The 13,737-nt window shown below is 37.6% G+C and overlaps 9 protein-coding genes across 9 annotated transcripts; 3 read left to right on the top strand and 6 right to left on the bottom strand.

The window, feature by feature from the left end:
• Nucleotides 1-333: 333 nt before the first annotated feature.
• NESG_01940 (uncharacterized protein) lies at nt 334-2,538 on the top strand (the record flags this gene model as incomplete). The annotated part of the gene is made up of 1 exon (XM_053049556.1): nt 334-2,538. The coding sequence occupies one exon, from the start codon at nt 334-336 to the stop codon at nt 2,536-2,538; it is 2,205 nt and encodes a 734-aa protein (XP_052904506.1).
• An 853-nt stretch (nt 2,539-3,391) lies between these two features.
• NESG_01939 (uncharacterized protein) lies at nt 3,392-4,096 on the bottom strand (the record flags this gene model as incomplete). Its single annotated transcript, XM_053049555.1, has 1 exon — nt 3,392-4,096. The coding sequence occupies one exon, from the start codon at nt 4,094-4,096 to the stop codon at nt 3,392-3,394; it is 705 nt and encodes a 234-aa protein (XP_052904505.1).
• Nucleotides 4,097-4,110: 14 nt separating this feature from the next.
• NESG_01938 (uncharacterized protein) lies at nt 4,111-4,347 on the top strand (the record flags this gene model as incomplete). The annotated part of the gene is made up of 1 exon (XM_053049554.1): nt 4,111-4,347. The coding sequence occupies one exon, from the start codon at nt 4,111-4,113 to the stop codon at nt 4,345-4,347; it is 237 nt and encodes a 78-aa protein (XP_052904504.1).
• A 659-nt stretch (nt 4,348-5,006) lies between these two features.
• On the bottom strand, nt 5,007-5,618 carry NESG_01937 (uncharacterized protein; the record flags this gene model as incomplete). The annotated part of the gene is made up of 1 exon (XM_053049553.1): nt 5,007-5,618. One exon carries the CDS (start codon nt 5,616-5,618, stop codon nt 5,007-5,009), a length of 612 nt encoding a protein of 203 aa, XP_052904503.1.
• Nucleotides 5,619-5,984: 366 nt separating this feature from the next.
• On the bottom strand, nt 5,985-6,812 carry NESG_01936 (uncharacterized protein; the record flags this gene model as incomplete). Its single annotated transcript, XM_053049552.1, has 1 exon — nt 5,985-6,812. One exon carries the CDS (start codon nt 6,810-6,812, stop codon nt 5,985-5,987), a length of 828 nt encoding a protein of 275 aa, XP_052904502.1.
• Nucleotides 6,813-7,608: 796 nt separating this feature from the next.
• On the top strand, nt 7,609-8,544 carry NESG_01935 (uncharacterized protein; the record flags this gene model as incomplete). Its single annotated transcript, XM_053049551.1, has 1 exon — nt 7,609-8,544. The coding sequence occupies one exon, from the start codon at nt 7,609-7,611 to the stop codon at nt 8,542-8,544; it is 936 nt and encodes a 311-aa protein (XP_052904501.1).
• Nucleotides 8,545-8,956: 412 nt separating this feature from the next.
• Nucleotides 8,957-9,811, bottom strand: NESG_01934 (uncharacterized protein; the record flags this gene model as incomplete). The annotated part of the gene is made up of 1 exon (XM_053049550.1): nt 8,957-9,811. The coding sequence occupies one exon, from the start codon at nt 9,809-9,811 to the stop codon at nt 8,957-8,959; it is 855 nt and encodes a 284-aa protein (XP_052904500.1).
• A 730-nt stretch (nt 9,812-10,541) lies between these two features.
• NESG_01933 (uncharacterized protein) lies at nt 10,542-11,408 on the bottom strand (the record flags this gene model as incomplete). Its single annotated transcript, XM_053049549.1, has 1 exon — nt 10,542-11,408. One exon carries the CDS (start codon nt 11,406-11,408, stop codon nt 10,542-10,544), a length of 867 nt encoding a protein of 288 aa, XP_052904499.1.
• Nucleotides 11,409-11,821: 413 nt separating this feature from the next.
• On the bottom strand, nt 11,822-13,489 carry NESG_01932 (uncharacterized protein; the record flags this gene model as incomplete). Its single annotated transcript, XM_053049548.1, has 1 exon — nt 11,822-13,489. The coding sequence occupies one exon, from the start codon at nt 13,487-13,489 to the stop codon at nt 11,822-11,824; it is 1,668 nt and encodes a 555-aa protein (XP_052904498.1).
• Between the last annotated feature and the right edge of the window lie 248 nt (nt 13,490-13,737).

The raw sequence follows: 13,737 nt of genomic DNA, 5'->3' as shown, positions 1-13,737 counted from the left end.
GTTATTCTGGTTTATTTTCCAGCAGAAATATCTTATGTTTTGAGTATCTTAAGTGAATATGGAATATTTCTGGGTAAGAGTGCTAGAATGCACAGCCCAGAATAATCTGGCTAAACTAAAGGCACTTCACTGCGTATACGTCCAAATTTAACCAAAAAGAAATTACCCAGATAAAAATGACTTTCATTATGGAAATTATATAAATAACCCGATAATCCTGTGTGTAGTAATAACCCGCCATCACCACCTAATAGGCCCAGATTACTCCTAAGCACGCACTCTAAACTAACCCCCAAAAATCAACTGAAAAGTGAAAATTTTTTACTCCATAAGATGAATGAGTACATAGCCAACTATAAATACACAAAGAGTATTTCATGCATTGGAGAGAGTGCATCAGTCTCTGCAAGAATTAATGAAAATAAGATTGTCTCCGTGGCATACGAAAATATTCTGGTTTGGAACGTGGATACGCTCTCCATTGAATACGCATTAAATTATAGCCCGAATTCACCCACTGCAGTCTCAGCAATTGGAGCAGTTCCTGGGGAAGAAACCAGATTTATCATAGGGCACGTAGATGGAGTTGTGAGGTGCATAGACCAAGAAGGAAGTGAACTATTTGGCTTCCGAGAGCACCTGAAGAAGATAATTGGAATAGACTCTACAACAGAAATTGCAGTGGTATACTCTGTGTCTGCATTTACTGTGATAGACTTAAGGATAGAGAGTGTTTTATGCACAATTAATATTTCCATCCCAATTCGAGTTGTAAAAATAGTCAACTCACAGATCCACATAGGAACAGAACAAGGAATAGTTCACACATATAAAATCACTGATTTATTCAATAAACTCGAAGACCCAGATATAATAACCCTATCAGGCAACAGGATGCTTGATTTTCTGGTGACAAGCGATGCATTGTATGCTATACTACCAGAGTGCATCGTAAATGTAGAGACAAAAGCAGAGCTGAAATTAAACCACAGGATAACCCACGTGGCAACAGAAGGTGAATATATATTTGCAAGAGACACAAAGAGTAAATACCACTGGATGTGTATAACAGAGGGAAATATAGTTGAAAAAGGTCAATTTAAATCAACCCGGCCTGTTACGTCCTTGCAAGTGTTCTGTAATAAGGCAGTTGCACTATTCGCAGATAATGGCATATACGTATACAGAGGCAATGACTATATTACATCAGTAGAAGGAGGCCGTGATAATTTAATTGCTGTGGTTGTCAACTCAGGGAGTGTACTGGGAATAACAGAGACAGAAGGAAAGGTATTTGCAGTTGCACCAGAGACAGACGCACTAGACACATTAGACATAGCTAGAGTATTATTTGAGGATACAGGCATGACGTGCGTATCTGTGCATAATGGGAAGTATTACATTGGCAGGAAGGATGGAAATATTTCAGTTAGAAATATTCATGGGGAAGAGATGCAAGTGATAAATGTGTCTGAAGATGCAATTGTTTCACTTGATGTGAAAGATGCATTAATTGCAGCATCCACTGGGAACAGAGTTATTTTGCTGGAGAGGCGAGCTAATTTGGGTCTTTCAGAAAAAGCAAAAAAAGACAAGTCTGTCTGTGCTGAAGCATACACGCCAGAGGCCTTTGAAGTAGATGAACTTGAATATGAAGATGAAGTGATTTGTGTGCGTGTATCACAGGATTGTGCGCTTGTATTTGCATCACTTGCTGACAGTACAGTGAAAGTGCATAAAATAGACGGAACAAAGGTGCTTTCATTGTACGGTCATTCTGTGCCTGTGGTGGACATGTGCATCTGCATGGAGAAAGACCTTCTTTACACGCTAGGAGGCGATAAATTAGTGAAGGTCTGGGGACTACGCCACGGAGAATGCAGAAAGACACTAAACCCAATCGATCCATCCGGAATATACTTACAGAACAATCTGCTTATTGTGTCAACTGGCTACGGTTTAGTCTATTACCTTCGGGAGACCTTTGAGAAAGTAAAACAAATAGAATATTTAACAGGAAAGACAAGGGCAGTGCCTGGCCAGAATAGAATTGCAATTATTGATAGACATATGCTAGTGACTCGTGAGAGGGCTATTTCTTTATTTACAGAAGGAGATTACAGCACGACACTTTTTGAAGAAAGATCTCTTGCTGAGAAAGCAGCAGAAATAAAGGAATTAACAGCAGACAAGAAGATATACAGGATAAGTGCACTTGAGGAGTTAGAAGTGGCTTTGGAAGGGGATAACTCTAGTCAAATATACGCTGCACTTAAAAGGCTTCCCAAGACAGATATAGAGAAGGTAATTGATCTTATGAATGCAGAGATGCATGAGAAGTTAGTGACTGCATTGTCTGAGGTGCCTGCGGATGATAATCCATTGGTTATGGGATGGGCTCTGGGCAGACTCTTGCAGAAAACGCAAAGGACAGATGCACTTTTAACTTTGCAGCAGAAGCTAAGGGTTGAATTAAGGAAGCAAGCACGCCTGTGCATGGCGAATAGGGCAGCCATACAGTGGAGTATACAGGAATAAATGAAGGTTATATTTTTATGAGAAATGAAGAGATTTTTAAAGGACTAAATCCAAGCTATGAGGAACTGTTTAAAATGAAGACATTTATGCTAGAATTAGGCTAGGTAGGGATACAAGACCAGTAAATGTGGTTGCATTTTTATAATTATTGGACTAAGGTAGAAATGTATTTATTCGGGTTGTATTGGGATATACTGTGGAAGAAAGACAATTAAATTGGAAGATTCTTAAGGGGTTGTATAGCCCGAATTATCACACTTAAATGCACAAATATGAATGTACTATGGCTTAAAGCGCAAATTAAACATGAATTAATTTTAATCTAGCCTGCCATTGCACAATTAGTCTAATTAATTGCTCCTTTAATTATACGTCAATTAGTGCATCACTCTAAATTAATTCGGGTTATATTGGGGCATCCCATTTATATGGTAATCAGAACCCGAATAACTCGAATGTATCCATGGTGTTCTGTATTTATTTCACTTCGGTAGAATAAATAGGGCAAGAAACTTTTAACACGTACTTTTTAAAATATGCATTGATATAAATTGAAGGCTTTTTTTCTATTGCATTTAATTGATATCTAGTGCAAGTAGAGTGAAAATGTTCATGCCTACAGAAAGATATGGCCTGATATAACCTGAATATAGCCTAAATACTTTTATTATATGGAAAGATGCATATATGCAGAAATAACCGTCAGTTCATTTGTACTATCTGAATAGCACAGACAGTGATATACTCGTATGCCCTAATTAAATATACAGAATTAGCGGGCATATCCTAGTATATTGCGAATAAACCTGACTATGTCGCCTAAATAGCCTGATATAGCCTGAATTGACAGGAGCTATAAAATATCAGCCACTTCTACTTTGTGCACAGTGACACCCTCTGGGGCACTCTCCTTTATGCTCCACTTACTTTTCTTTCTAACTATTTTGTCTTCTGCTTCATTGTACATATCTGCATTAAATTGCACTTCTTTCTTATTTGGGCTGTATTCTATTCGAGTTACATCCAATAGCCCCCCGGGAGTATACGCAACCCGAATATTCCTCCATGCATACGGCGAATATTCCTGCAGAATATCGTCATATTTAATTCCCTCAAGAACAGCAACAATTAGGTCTTTAACTTGTTTCTTCGTCTCTGGCAGAGAATTGAGTGCCTGGTTGTTTTTTCGTATATCAATGTGTCTTTTATACGGCACGCCAGGATAACCCAAAACCCGGCCTGCACATACTATTGGCGTATGGATTGCATATTCCATTATATCCAGTGGGATGCTAATTGTTTTGTCAATTGCATCCACCATGGACGTGCCTATTGCTTCTGCCAGAATATCTGCAACTGTAACAATTCTGGCTGTCGTTTTTGCAGTTTGTAAAGTAAGCTGGGCTACTTGGCCTAGAATAGGTGCAAGAATATATCTGTGCGCTACAGTGTTCTGAAATTGGTCTATGCATTCTTGGATGACTTTGTATTCTGGGGTGGAAAATACCTCTCTTTGCAGATGCTTCTGGAACACAGCCAGAAGGCCTTTTGGTTTCATTTATTTTTGTAAAAATGGAAGTGGTAAAAAAGAGTGTCTGGGATATTCTGTTTCTTTCTGTGGGAATATGCTTCTTGTCTTCTGTGGTGCTTTACATTTGCATTAAGAAAGTCATCAATCCAGGGAAGAAAAGGCACGGGAAAGTGCTAGGGAAATCAGGCTCCAAGCGAAAAAACAAGAAAACTGTGGATGTAATGAGTAGTAATAACTCTACAGTAAGCATTGAAATAAGCACAGCAGAAATGGATTAACTTAGAGGAATTTCTAGCTGTTTTTGGCTAAATTGAACAGAGCCATGGATATAACTCAAAAGTTTATGTTTTAGTAGTTCTATATAGCCTGAATTCTGTTTTTTTTGTGTTTTGGGAATGCCCATGCACTAAAATGGAATTTTGGAAAGGATAAAGGCGTTTTTACTTTTTTCTTAAAATTTTATATAACTTCGCATGTGGTAGGAAGGAACTTTTTAGATTCCAGAGAAAATAAAAAACGCCTTTCCAATTTTTATGAGCACAAAATAATTCAAGACAAATTAGTAAAGGAAAACAGAGAGACAAGAATAATCCAATGGATATGCGGATTTAAACAGTCTAAATATCCAGAAGCATTAAAATCCTTAGATAAATACTTATTTTATTTTATAGAGAGTGCAAGCACAGAAGTACCTTCTAGTGTGCAATAATTATGTGCATGCAGGCACATGAGATTGAATAGATAATTCGGGTTTAATTTAATCTGTAAATGCGCCTATATTTATGTAGCCTGAATATAACCAAATTAAACATGAATTGAAGCCATTCGGGTTATTCTGGCCATCTAATGAACATATATTTGTGTGCATGCAAATTTGCATCTGAAGTACATCCTGCAAAGCGTGCATCTGATATTTTCCGGGTTTTTGGGGTTTTGTTTAATTCATGTGATCCTGCATGATTCTGGCTAGCATGCCAGGTGAAATGCATCCCTTCTCAATTTCTACTTCAATTATTTTTTCATCTTCTGAGGTAATAGTTAGAACTGCATCTGATGCCCCAAATTCCTGTAGAATTGGAGATGTAATATACTTCTCTCCAATTACACCATACGAAACTATCTTCCTATTTACGGCACGACTGCCAGCCCTATATATATTATGCGATACAGTCTGTCTATTTTTGAATAATTGAACTAAATTGGGCTGTGTTAGCTTTCTTTGCACATCTGCCAGGCAGGACTGAACTATTTCTTGGGCTGAGCCAGAATCCACTAAGACATCGACAGACACGTACGCAGATACTTCTTTATTTAAGGATATTCTGCATGCATCGATTGATTGGCTGTTCTCAGTTAATATTATGCTTACAATTACAGTACTTCCATTTTTACACCCTTTCATTGTGATATCCGCATATGTTTCTATTTCTTCAATGGAAACCTCCTTGTCCTTCGGGTAGAATCCATTCTCGTCCACCAGTGCCTTGAAGAACTCTCTTTCGCTTATTCCAATAACTGTCTTACTATCCCCTTGCTGTGAAAGTTTCATAAAAGATTTTTATGCCATAGTTTAGTCTATTTGGAAGCTGCACGAATAGCTCTGGTTATTTGGGAATTGAATAAGAGTGTCATACTGTGCATGAACAGAGAGTGAAATTTGAGTTATTTAGGAGTATTTAGACTATGTCGCAGACGTGCTTGTATTATATTTATGGTCTATATGGCTGCAAACTAGATATAACCAGAATATATCGTCTTTATGGCGCAGATGTGCTTGTGTTATATTTATATTAATGTAAGTATCTCTGTAAGCATAATTATCCTAAGTAGAATTATTCATAAATAATCCAAAATAATCTGGATATAATTAGCCTAAGTAGAATAGCACACGTATCTCTGGGAAAGATGCAGCCTCCTAAACAGTAGGGTAATCCTTGTACAGTAAATATCCTCCCCTTACATTTCCGAACATTTCTGCAATTAACTTGTCTCTGTCTAATTCTCTGTTAATATTTATGCACTTTCCAATTATTTCCTTAACATAGTGCAAGGTCGCAGCATATGCACACTTCGCAGTGTCTAGTGAAACATTTTCACTTAATTTATATTCAAAGGACCCTTTCTTAAGCCTGTTATGAATATCCTTTACACTCAGGATCTTTTTTATCTTACAGCAAAGTACGTTATAATTTGCAGAAAAAAGTGAAATAAGCTGTGGGTTGCTGCTTACTGCACTGGACAGATCCTCTGGTGTCCTTTTGAACATAGAATATTGCTGGATTGGCCTTTGGCTATAACCCGAATCTTCCAGATCCTTTTTTATTTCCATTAAGAACTGGTCCTTTAGCACATTCTTTAGTTTAAGCACAGAGTTTGGATTTTCTGACTGAGTATTTTTAGTGCATGCCTGCTTTGCAAGTGAAATAATGTGCAGTATTAACGCATTATACGTTTCTGGGCTAATTTGAGTCTCGTTAATTCGGTTTATTATTTCATTTTTTGTTGGCTTCTTTGTCACTACGTCCTTTATGAGGGCTTTTATTTCTTTAATTTTGTCTTCCGGAATGTAAATGGAAATAATTCGAGTTATTTCGGGTTCTGATGGAATCTGGGTGTCTTTTTTATAGGGAAAGTATTCGGGGTCTCTGGCTGGGATATCTGAAGTGCTTAGTTCATTTCTGCTGGTGAAATATTCTTCACTTTCTTCTTCAAACTCTTCCACGGAGTCCTTTCTTGCACTCATGCAAAACAAAAATTAAAGTGCGTATTTCAGTGGGTGAAAGTGCAGGCATTTAAGAGAGATCGGGTTATTTTGGATTATTTCTGGTTATATTGAACTTACGACTATATTGTATATTCTGGTTTGGACTATATGCAATAATAAACTAGGAGATATAATTTTGGGTTATATTCCGGGTATTTGCGCTATAATGAAAATAAGATGCTTTAATGCATGCATACTAAGAAGCACATAAAATCGTGTAATTTTATTTGGGTCTTATGCAGTAAGAAAATAACATATTCTAATTTCCTGTTATATTCTTGCTATTTCTGAATATGGCATATGTGCCTTGCCATAATGTATCCTGAATATCCCAAGTAGACTAAATTATAATGCTATAGAAAGCGCCATAAGAACAGAAGATTTTAATTATTAGTGAAGAAAAGCCAATTGAGTAAATATAAATACTTAAACCCCGAATTTCAAGGCATGCTAGCCCAAATCACCTGGTTATATCTGCTCCTTCATCTAGCACACCTTAAAAACCCTTAAAATACCCTTCTTCTTTGAGTACACCTTAGGCACGCCTTGAAATTCCGAAATAATTCAACATAAATTGCACTTTCGCAGAGATGATTTAGATCTGCCGAAGTGACAGATTTAATTTACAAGATATAATACACTAATGCTAATTAAACCATGTGCCGAATGAATAAGCCTATTCTTTTTTCATGACTAGAACACGAATTCCTCTATACAAAAATAGACTGATTAAAACATCCCTATATTAAAGGTTCTATTAGAAAAAGGAAGCGAAATGAAGGTTCTGAAGACAGCATCACAATCAACTGAGTTTATAGAGAAGCTGTACAGTATGCTGGAGGACCTGCAAAATCAAACCTACATCCAGTGGACGTCCCAGGGAACAAGCTTTCTCATAATAAACCCAACTGACTTTGGAAAGTGCATGCTAAACAAGCACTTTAAACACGGAAATTTAAGCTCCTTTGTGAGGCAGCTAAATAAATACGATTTCCATAAGATAAAGAGTCAAGAGTCCATTCTAAAGCAGTTTGGGCTGCAGGTCTGGGAATTCAAGCACAACTATTTCCAAAGAGGCAGGGAGGACATTCTAAAGCACATTGTGAGGAAAAAAAGCAATGCAGACAAAAGATTTAAAACCTCCAGGGAAATGAGCTCTGACAATTTAGAGGCATCGAACAGGATTCAGTCGCAGATCATTGGCACCTTAAAGATGCTTACAGTGCACTTCCAGGTTTTAGTAGAAGAAGTTAACGACCTTAAAAGGAATCTGAACAAAAAAGAGGTTCTCTTTAAGGAAAACGTGAACGTATTAATTGCAGAGGATAATCTTACATGCAGTTCCTACGCAGGCGCAATTTTACGTAAAATTGGGTGCACCCCTGACATCATTGAGCAAGAGAAGGAGATTCTTGTGAAGTTATCAGAGACAAAGTATGACATTATCTTTTTAAGCTTGCAGTTGCCAAGTATTCAGAAGATTCTCTCTGCATTTAGGCAATATGACGAAGTTACGCCTGTGATTTTGATAGTTGATGGACTGGCGCAGGAAGAGTACATTTCTGTATTGGGGGCAGGTGCAAGTGATGTGCTTATGAAGCCGTACCACCAAAATGCCATGGTTCAAATTATGATGAAATATTGCTACAACCCAAGAACAAATCAGTCCATGCATCAGAAGAATGTTTCGAATAATCTTTCCATTTGGTAGTCACATATAAATACATTTTAGCATTTGTTAGTTTTATTTTGGGTGGTTGTTTTGTTATTTTTTCAGTGTGAGAAGTAAGTATGCCTGATTTTTAACTATTGCACAGATCAGGAGCAGAGATATTCTTGCATTTTTGTTGTTTTTTTGTTCTTATAATACCACATGGTAGGTGTGAACTATTCATATTTCTTGTGTACTGAAAACTATTCAAGTTATTTTTTGGGCTATAACTATTTTGTCTAAAATAATCCTACAATAAAGTATTAAAAATAACACTTTTATTTTCTCTCTGCACAGCTCTCTAAACTAGTTTAATTTTAAAATAAATAAAGTAATATGGATAACCAATTAAGTATACAAGAAAAACCCTTTATTTTACAGTGTATTCTAGCCCGAATACAAAGCACCCTTCTTATGCAGCAAGTGCAGTCTTTCCATTTCGAACTCTTCTAGAGAAACCAAGGAATGGTTCTGGTTGTGGTTCGGGATCTTCTGGGTCCTCTGGGTCTTCAGGGTCTTCTGGATCTTCAGGGTCCTCTGGATCTTCAGGGTCCTCTGGGTCCTCTGGCTGTTCCTCGTCCTCTGGGGTTGGCTCTGCAATAATTATGACATCTGGGTCATAAATGTTGATTAATCCACTTCCCTCTGGGATTCTTGCAAGAATTGTTATATCCAGCTTGGAGCTGTTGAATGGGAACATGGTTAAAGTGAATCTGCCTTCTGGGGTATCAATTAAGCCACCGTCTTCCATTCTGCTGATGGATGGAATGAATCTGGGCCCTGGGGTTATCCTCCAAATTAAACCAGTCTCGTTTCCAACAACATCAGAGACATTTGAGTCTGCAGAGGCATCTCTGAAGATTAGCTGCAGGTCCTTGATTCTTAATTCGTCTTCACTGGCTGTGGCATATGCCATGCCCTCAGGGGGTGCTGGGGCAGCCTCCAGGGTAACTGCAAATTTGGCCTCTAAGTAGGGCACTCCTCCCATGGCTGCAACATCTGTGTGAATAGAGATGGATCTGGTTGCAGTTCCAACCTTAGCATCATCTGCCATTACGTCGTATGTGTCAACTACTTCAGTTGGGTTGATGACTCTTTCTACAAAGGTCATATTTCCCTTCTGTATGGTTGAGTTACCAATTGGTCCAGATTCAATAATGATTGCATTTGGTCCCTTTGAAAACTCCGGGGAGAAGATGCTCTCCTGGATGTAATTTATGGCAAGTACCTGGGATGAAAGCAAGGCTATCAAAGTGATGAACTTCATTGGATATTCCTAGGTTATTTTGTATTTATAGTTTTGTTTAAATTCTAGAGGGATCTTATTCTTGTATTTGTGGAATTAATGTGACCTGATTCTGGAATTATGAAAAATCAATATAGAAGATGGAAGGGCCGAAAAGGCATTCAGGTTCTATTAATTTGGGGCACACGAGTTAGGGTTGTTTAGGCGGGAATAAACTTGGGTTCTGGTTAGATTTAGACTAGATTACTCTTCCTACGAAATAGAAGGGTATTAGGTGTAATATAAGGGGGTGTATGTGTAAAGTTATTTGTGGCTGCATTTATTGGATTGTTCTTATAGTAGTGATAATTAAATTCTTTAGAATAATTCTTGTTGAGAAGAGGATGGTTCTTCTGGTTATAGTTGGGAATTTATTAGAGTGAAAGGATTCCTGAAGGGCTATACCTAAAGCTAGTCCAAAATAGTCTAAAAGCACCTTCCATGAAAGACCTGCTGAATATGCAATATTAAGTGGTATACGTGGAATATATGCTTGTAGTACTAGTATGTACGCAATATGTTAATTTATATGCACTAATATCCTTCTAATGGCATAAAACATGAACACATAAATTTACTCCATGAAATGTGCGAATTAGTAGGGTATTTGCAAGTAGTGGAAGGGTGCATGCGCTATTTATAGGTGGACTATTAGCCGATATAACCCGAGCCTCTTGTAATATATAAATCCCATAATAAGCATACCTTTATTCTACAGTATATCATTGTTTGGATCAATTGCCACTTGTGCATCATGCATTGCCAAAAGTACTTCAGTTGCTAGTTTGTTTGTTCTTTTAAAGTATTCAATGGTTTTATCCAGGTCTGCTTGGTCTGCAGATCTTTTTGTCTTTATATCCAGCATTTTATAGGCAATCTGTGACTCCAACCGGGTATCATCCATTTGGTTAAGCAATTCATACGCACTTTTTGTTTTCTCCAAAATAATCCCACATAGTACACCCAGAAACAAGAAACTCGTTTTCTCCAGAACATGGCTGATCTCTGATTTGTCATTAGCAAGCGTCTTGTACAAGTCAAATGACTTCTCATAGTTCTTGAAGCGTATTTCGCTGGCTGCACACTGCATCAAAATATTTCTTCTATTTATGTGCATCTTCGCTCTGCCGTATACATCAGCTGCTCTGTAGAAATATTTTAGTGCTTCTTTTTCTTGGTCTATTTCCCGCAGTAAACCACCAATTTTTGCTGTAAGAGATGCAACCACAGACGTATCCTCAGAACTCATTGAGATCTCATTCAGTGCCTTCTTGTATACGGAAATTGCTTCTTCCTTCTTTTCTGCTGCTAGTAATGCTTCTGCACTTTTCTCCAGATATGAAAATATCTCGAATTTATTTCCCTCTTCTTTTGCATCTATTAGAAGACTTGCAGAGACAGAATACATTTCTGCTGCTTTTTCGTGCAGGCCCTTCCTGGAGTATGCATTTCCTGCTTTTTCGTATAAAGTGACTGCTTTGTCTGTGTCATAGCTTAAAATCATGCGAATTATGAAGTTACTTCTTTTTCTGGTGTACTGGTCTGCGTCTCTCTCTAAGTCTTCCGGTGATGCGTGCATGTATTGAAAATAAAAATAAAAGAAATAAGATAGAAGGAATCGGAGTATATTTGGAGTGCATAGAAGGAATAAGCATTAGAAAGTAGATTATTTTTAGGTGACGGAATTCGGGTTATTTTTCAGTTAAAGTTAAGCACATTTAAGCTAGTTATGTAAAAAGCACTATTTGATAGCCACATAGAAAGTATACAGCTTATATTCAGTTATAGTCACGGAAATGCAAATAGATACAAGAGTATTAGGGCTACATCGTGTTATTAGTGTAAGAGTAAAAACACTCTTTAAATTCGCTGCAAAGTGTAGATTAGTATGTACTTATGGGGTACATGTATGTTTCTGAATTTATTTAAACCTTCTGCATGGTCTACAGGATATTCTATTAGTTTTAAATATAATCTGAATTTATTGCTAGCTTACAAGCTTAGTGAATCACTACTTAAGTGGTTTAGACTAGAGTCAAAGTCTGCTAGATTATTTGTTTCTTCATCTACTTCTGGTTCAGCTTGTTGTAAATCTTCATTTTCACTCTCTTCTTCTGCCTCTTCAGTTTCTTCATTATTGCTTACGGATTCTTGCAGATCTTCCATTTCTGTCTCTACTGCATCTAAGTCTGTCTGTTCTTCCTGTGCTGCATCTAATTCTATTTCTTTCTCTTTTATGTCCTCAGTACTTTCTTCTTCTGCCTCTTCAGCTTTAATTTCACTCTCTTCACTTTCACCTTCTTCTTCTGTTTCTTCGTCTATACCATGTTCCTGGATAGTTTTTTCTTTCTCTTTTTCACCATCTTCACTTTCTATTTCTTCACCTTCTATTTCTTCTTCGTCTGTGTCTATATCTGAATCAGTGTTTATAAACTCCTTAAGTAATCTCTTTGCATCTTCTGGTGTTATTTGCATATTTGCATCTTCTCCTTCACCACCTTCTTCCTCGCCACTTTCATCTTCTGACATCTCGGGCTTATCCTTCACTTCTTCGTCTGCCTGATCTAAATATTCTTCTTGTGGCATGTGTACCTTTCTTGCAGGTGTGTCTCTGGGTGCATGCACTTCTATATCTCCAAAGTACTCGTCCATCCCATCCTCTGAATTATCGTGCGACACATTGAATGACCTGGGCACCTTCACACTTTTTACAGGTCCAGGATGTACGCCTTCTACAATTAGTTTTCTTTTATTCTTCACAAGCTTCTTCAAGTAATTATTTGACTTATTTCCGCTTGCAGTTTCATCTGTATCCCCCGGCAGTCTATGGAATGGATATATCCATGGCCTTGGTATCTGCTTGTCTTTTACGTCTCCTTCCATTATCCCAAGGTCTGTTGCTAATTTCACTAACTCTGGGAACACTCTTCTTTCCATTACGTACTGAAGGGTTTCTTTGTCTGTTGGATTTTCCTGGAAGTAGTCTAATAGATCCGTCTTGTTGGTCAGTGGATTCTTTAAGATATAGATCTTCTTCATATTTTCATGCGGCAGATTCTTCAGTCTTAAAAAGTTCTCTAATTTTCTTATGTCCTTTATGTCTTCTAGTACGGAAAAGTATTCTGGGTCTGCACATTTTACAACAGAAAATAGCTTAAACAAAGTCTCGTCTTCTGTGTCTAGAAGTACTTCCATATGGACCTTATATGCTAGTATGAATAGCCCGTATGAGAACTGATCTTTTAGTTCTTCCAAGACTCTTTTTGACCAGGCTTTGCACTTAAGCATATTCAAGTTCTGCTTATTTGTCAAATATATGTGTCCCTCTATTACTAGTAGAAGTATTTGGCAAGTGGTGGGTGCATCTGCACTTATGAAGTGCTCTGCTAGTCGGTGGGCCTGTCTTAATTCTTTGTTGTAAATTGATGCTGCAATTGCCCCAAGTGCGCACCTGTAGAGACCACTTCCTGTTTTCGGGATTGCCATCGTGTCTCTGTACAGCTCATTGAACTCTTGCGCCTGAAAGAGTGCTGTTAGGGCTACTCCTCTGTTAGATTTCATTATTAGCTTGGAGAGTTTATTTTGGCCGTAATCTAATCCTTTCGCTAGTGAGAGAATTGAAAGAAACTTCTTGTAATTGCTTCTTATGTATAATTCCATGTAGTGAAAATTATTTCGGGATATTTTATGTTTCAGTGTATTCGGGCATATCCCAGGCATACGCTCAGACTGTAAATAGAAGGCTGTAAGAAGGCCTTTTTATTCGGGTTATATCGTATATGGCTAATTTTCTGGTTATTTGGGCTATAACCCAATATAGCCCGAATTCAATCTGGCTACAAATAGTATCTGGCTAATTCATGCCTTTGGGTTGTGGTTTGTCCTGGGTAATTTTCGCATAACCCAAA

This window comes from Nematocida ausubeli, assembly GCF_000738915.1.
Source record: "Nematocida ausubeli strain ERTm6 chromosome Unknown supercont2.4, whole genome shotgun sequence".
Classification (NCBI taxonomy): Eukaryota; Fungi; Microsporidia; genus Nematocida; species Nematocida ausubeli.
The sequence above is the reverse complement of the archived record's forward strand: the minus strand, read 5'-3'. Positions and strand labels throughout refer to the sequence as shown.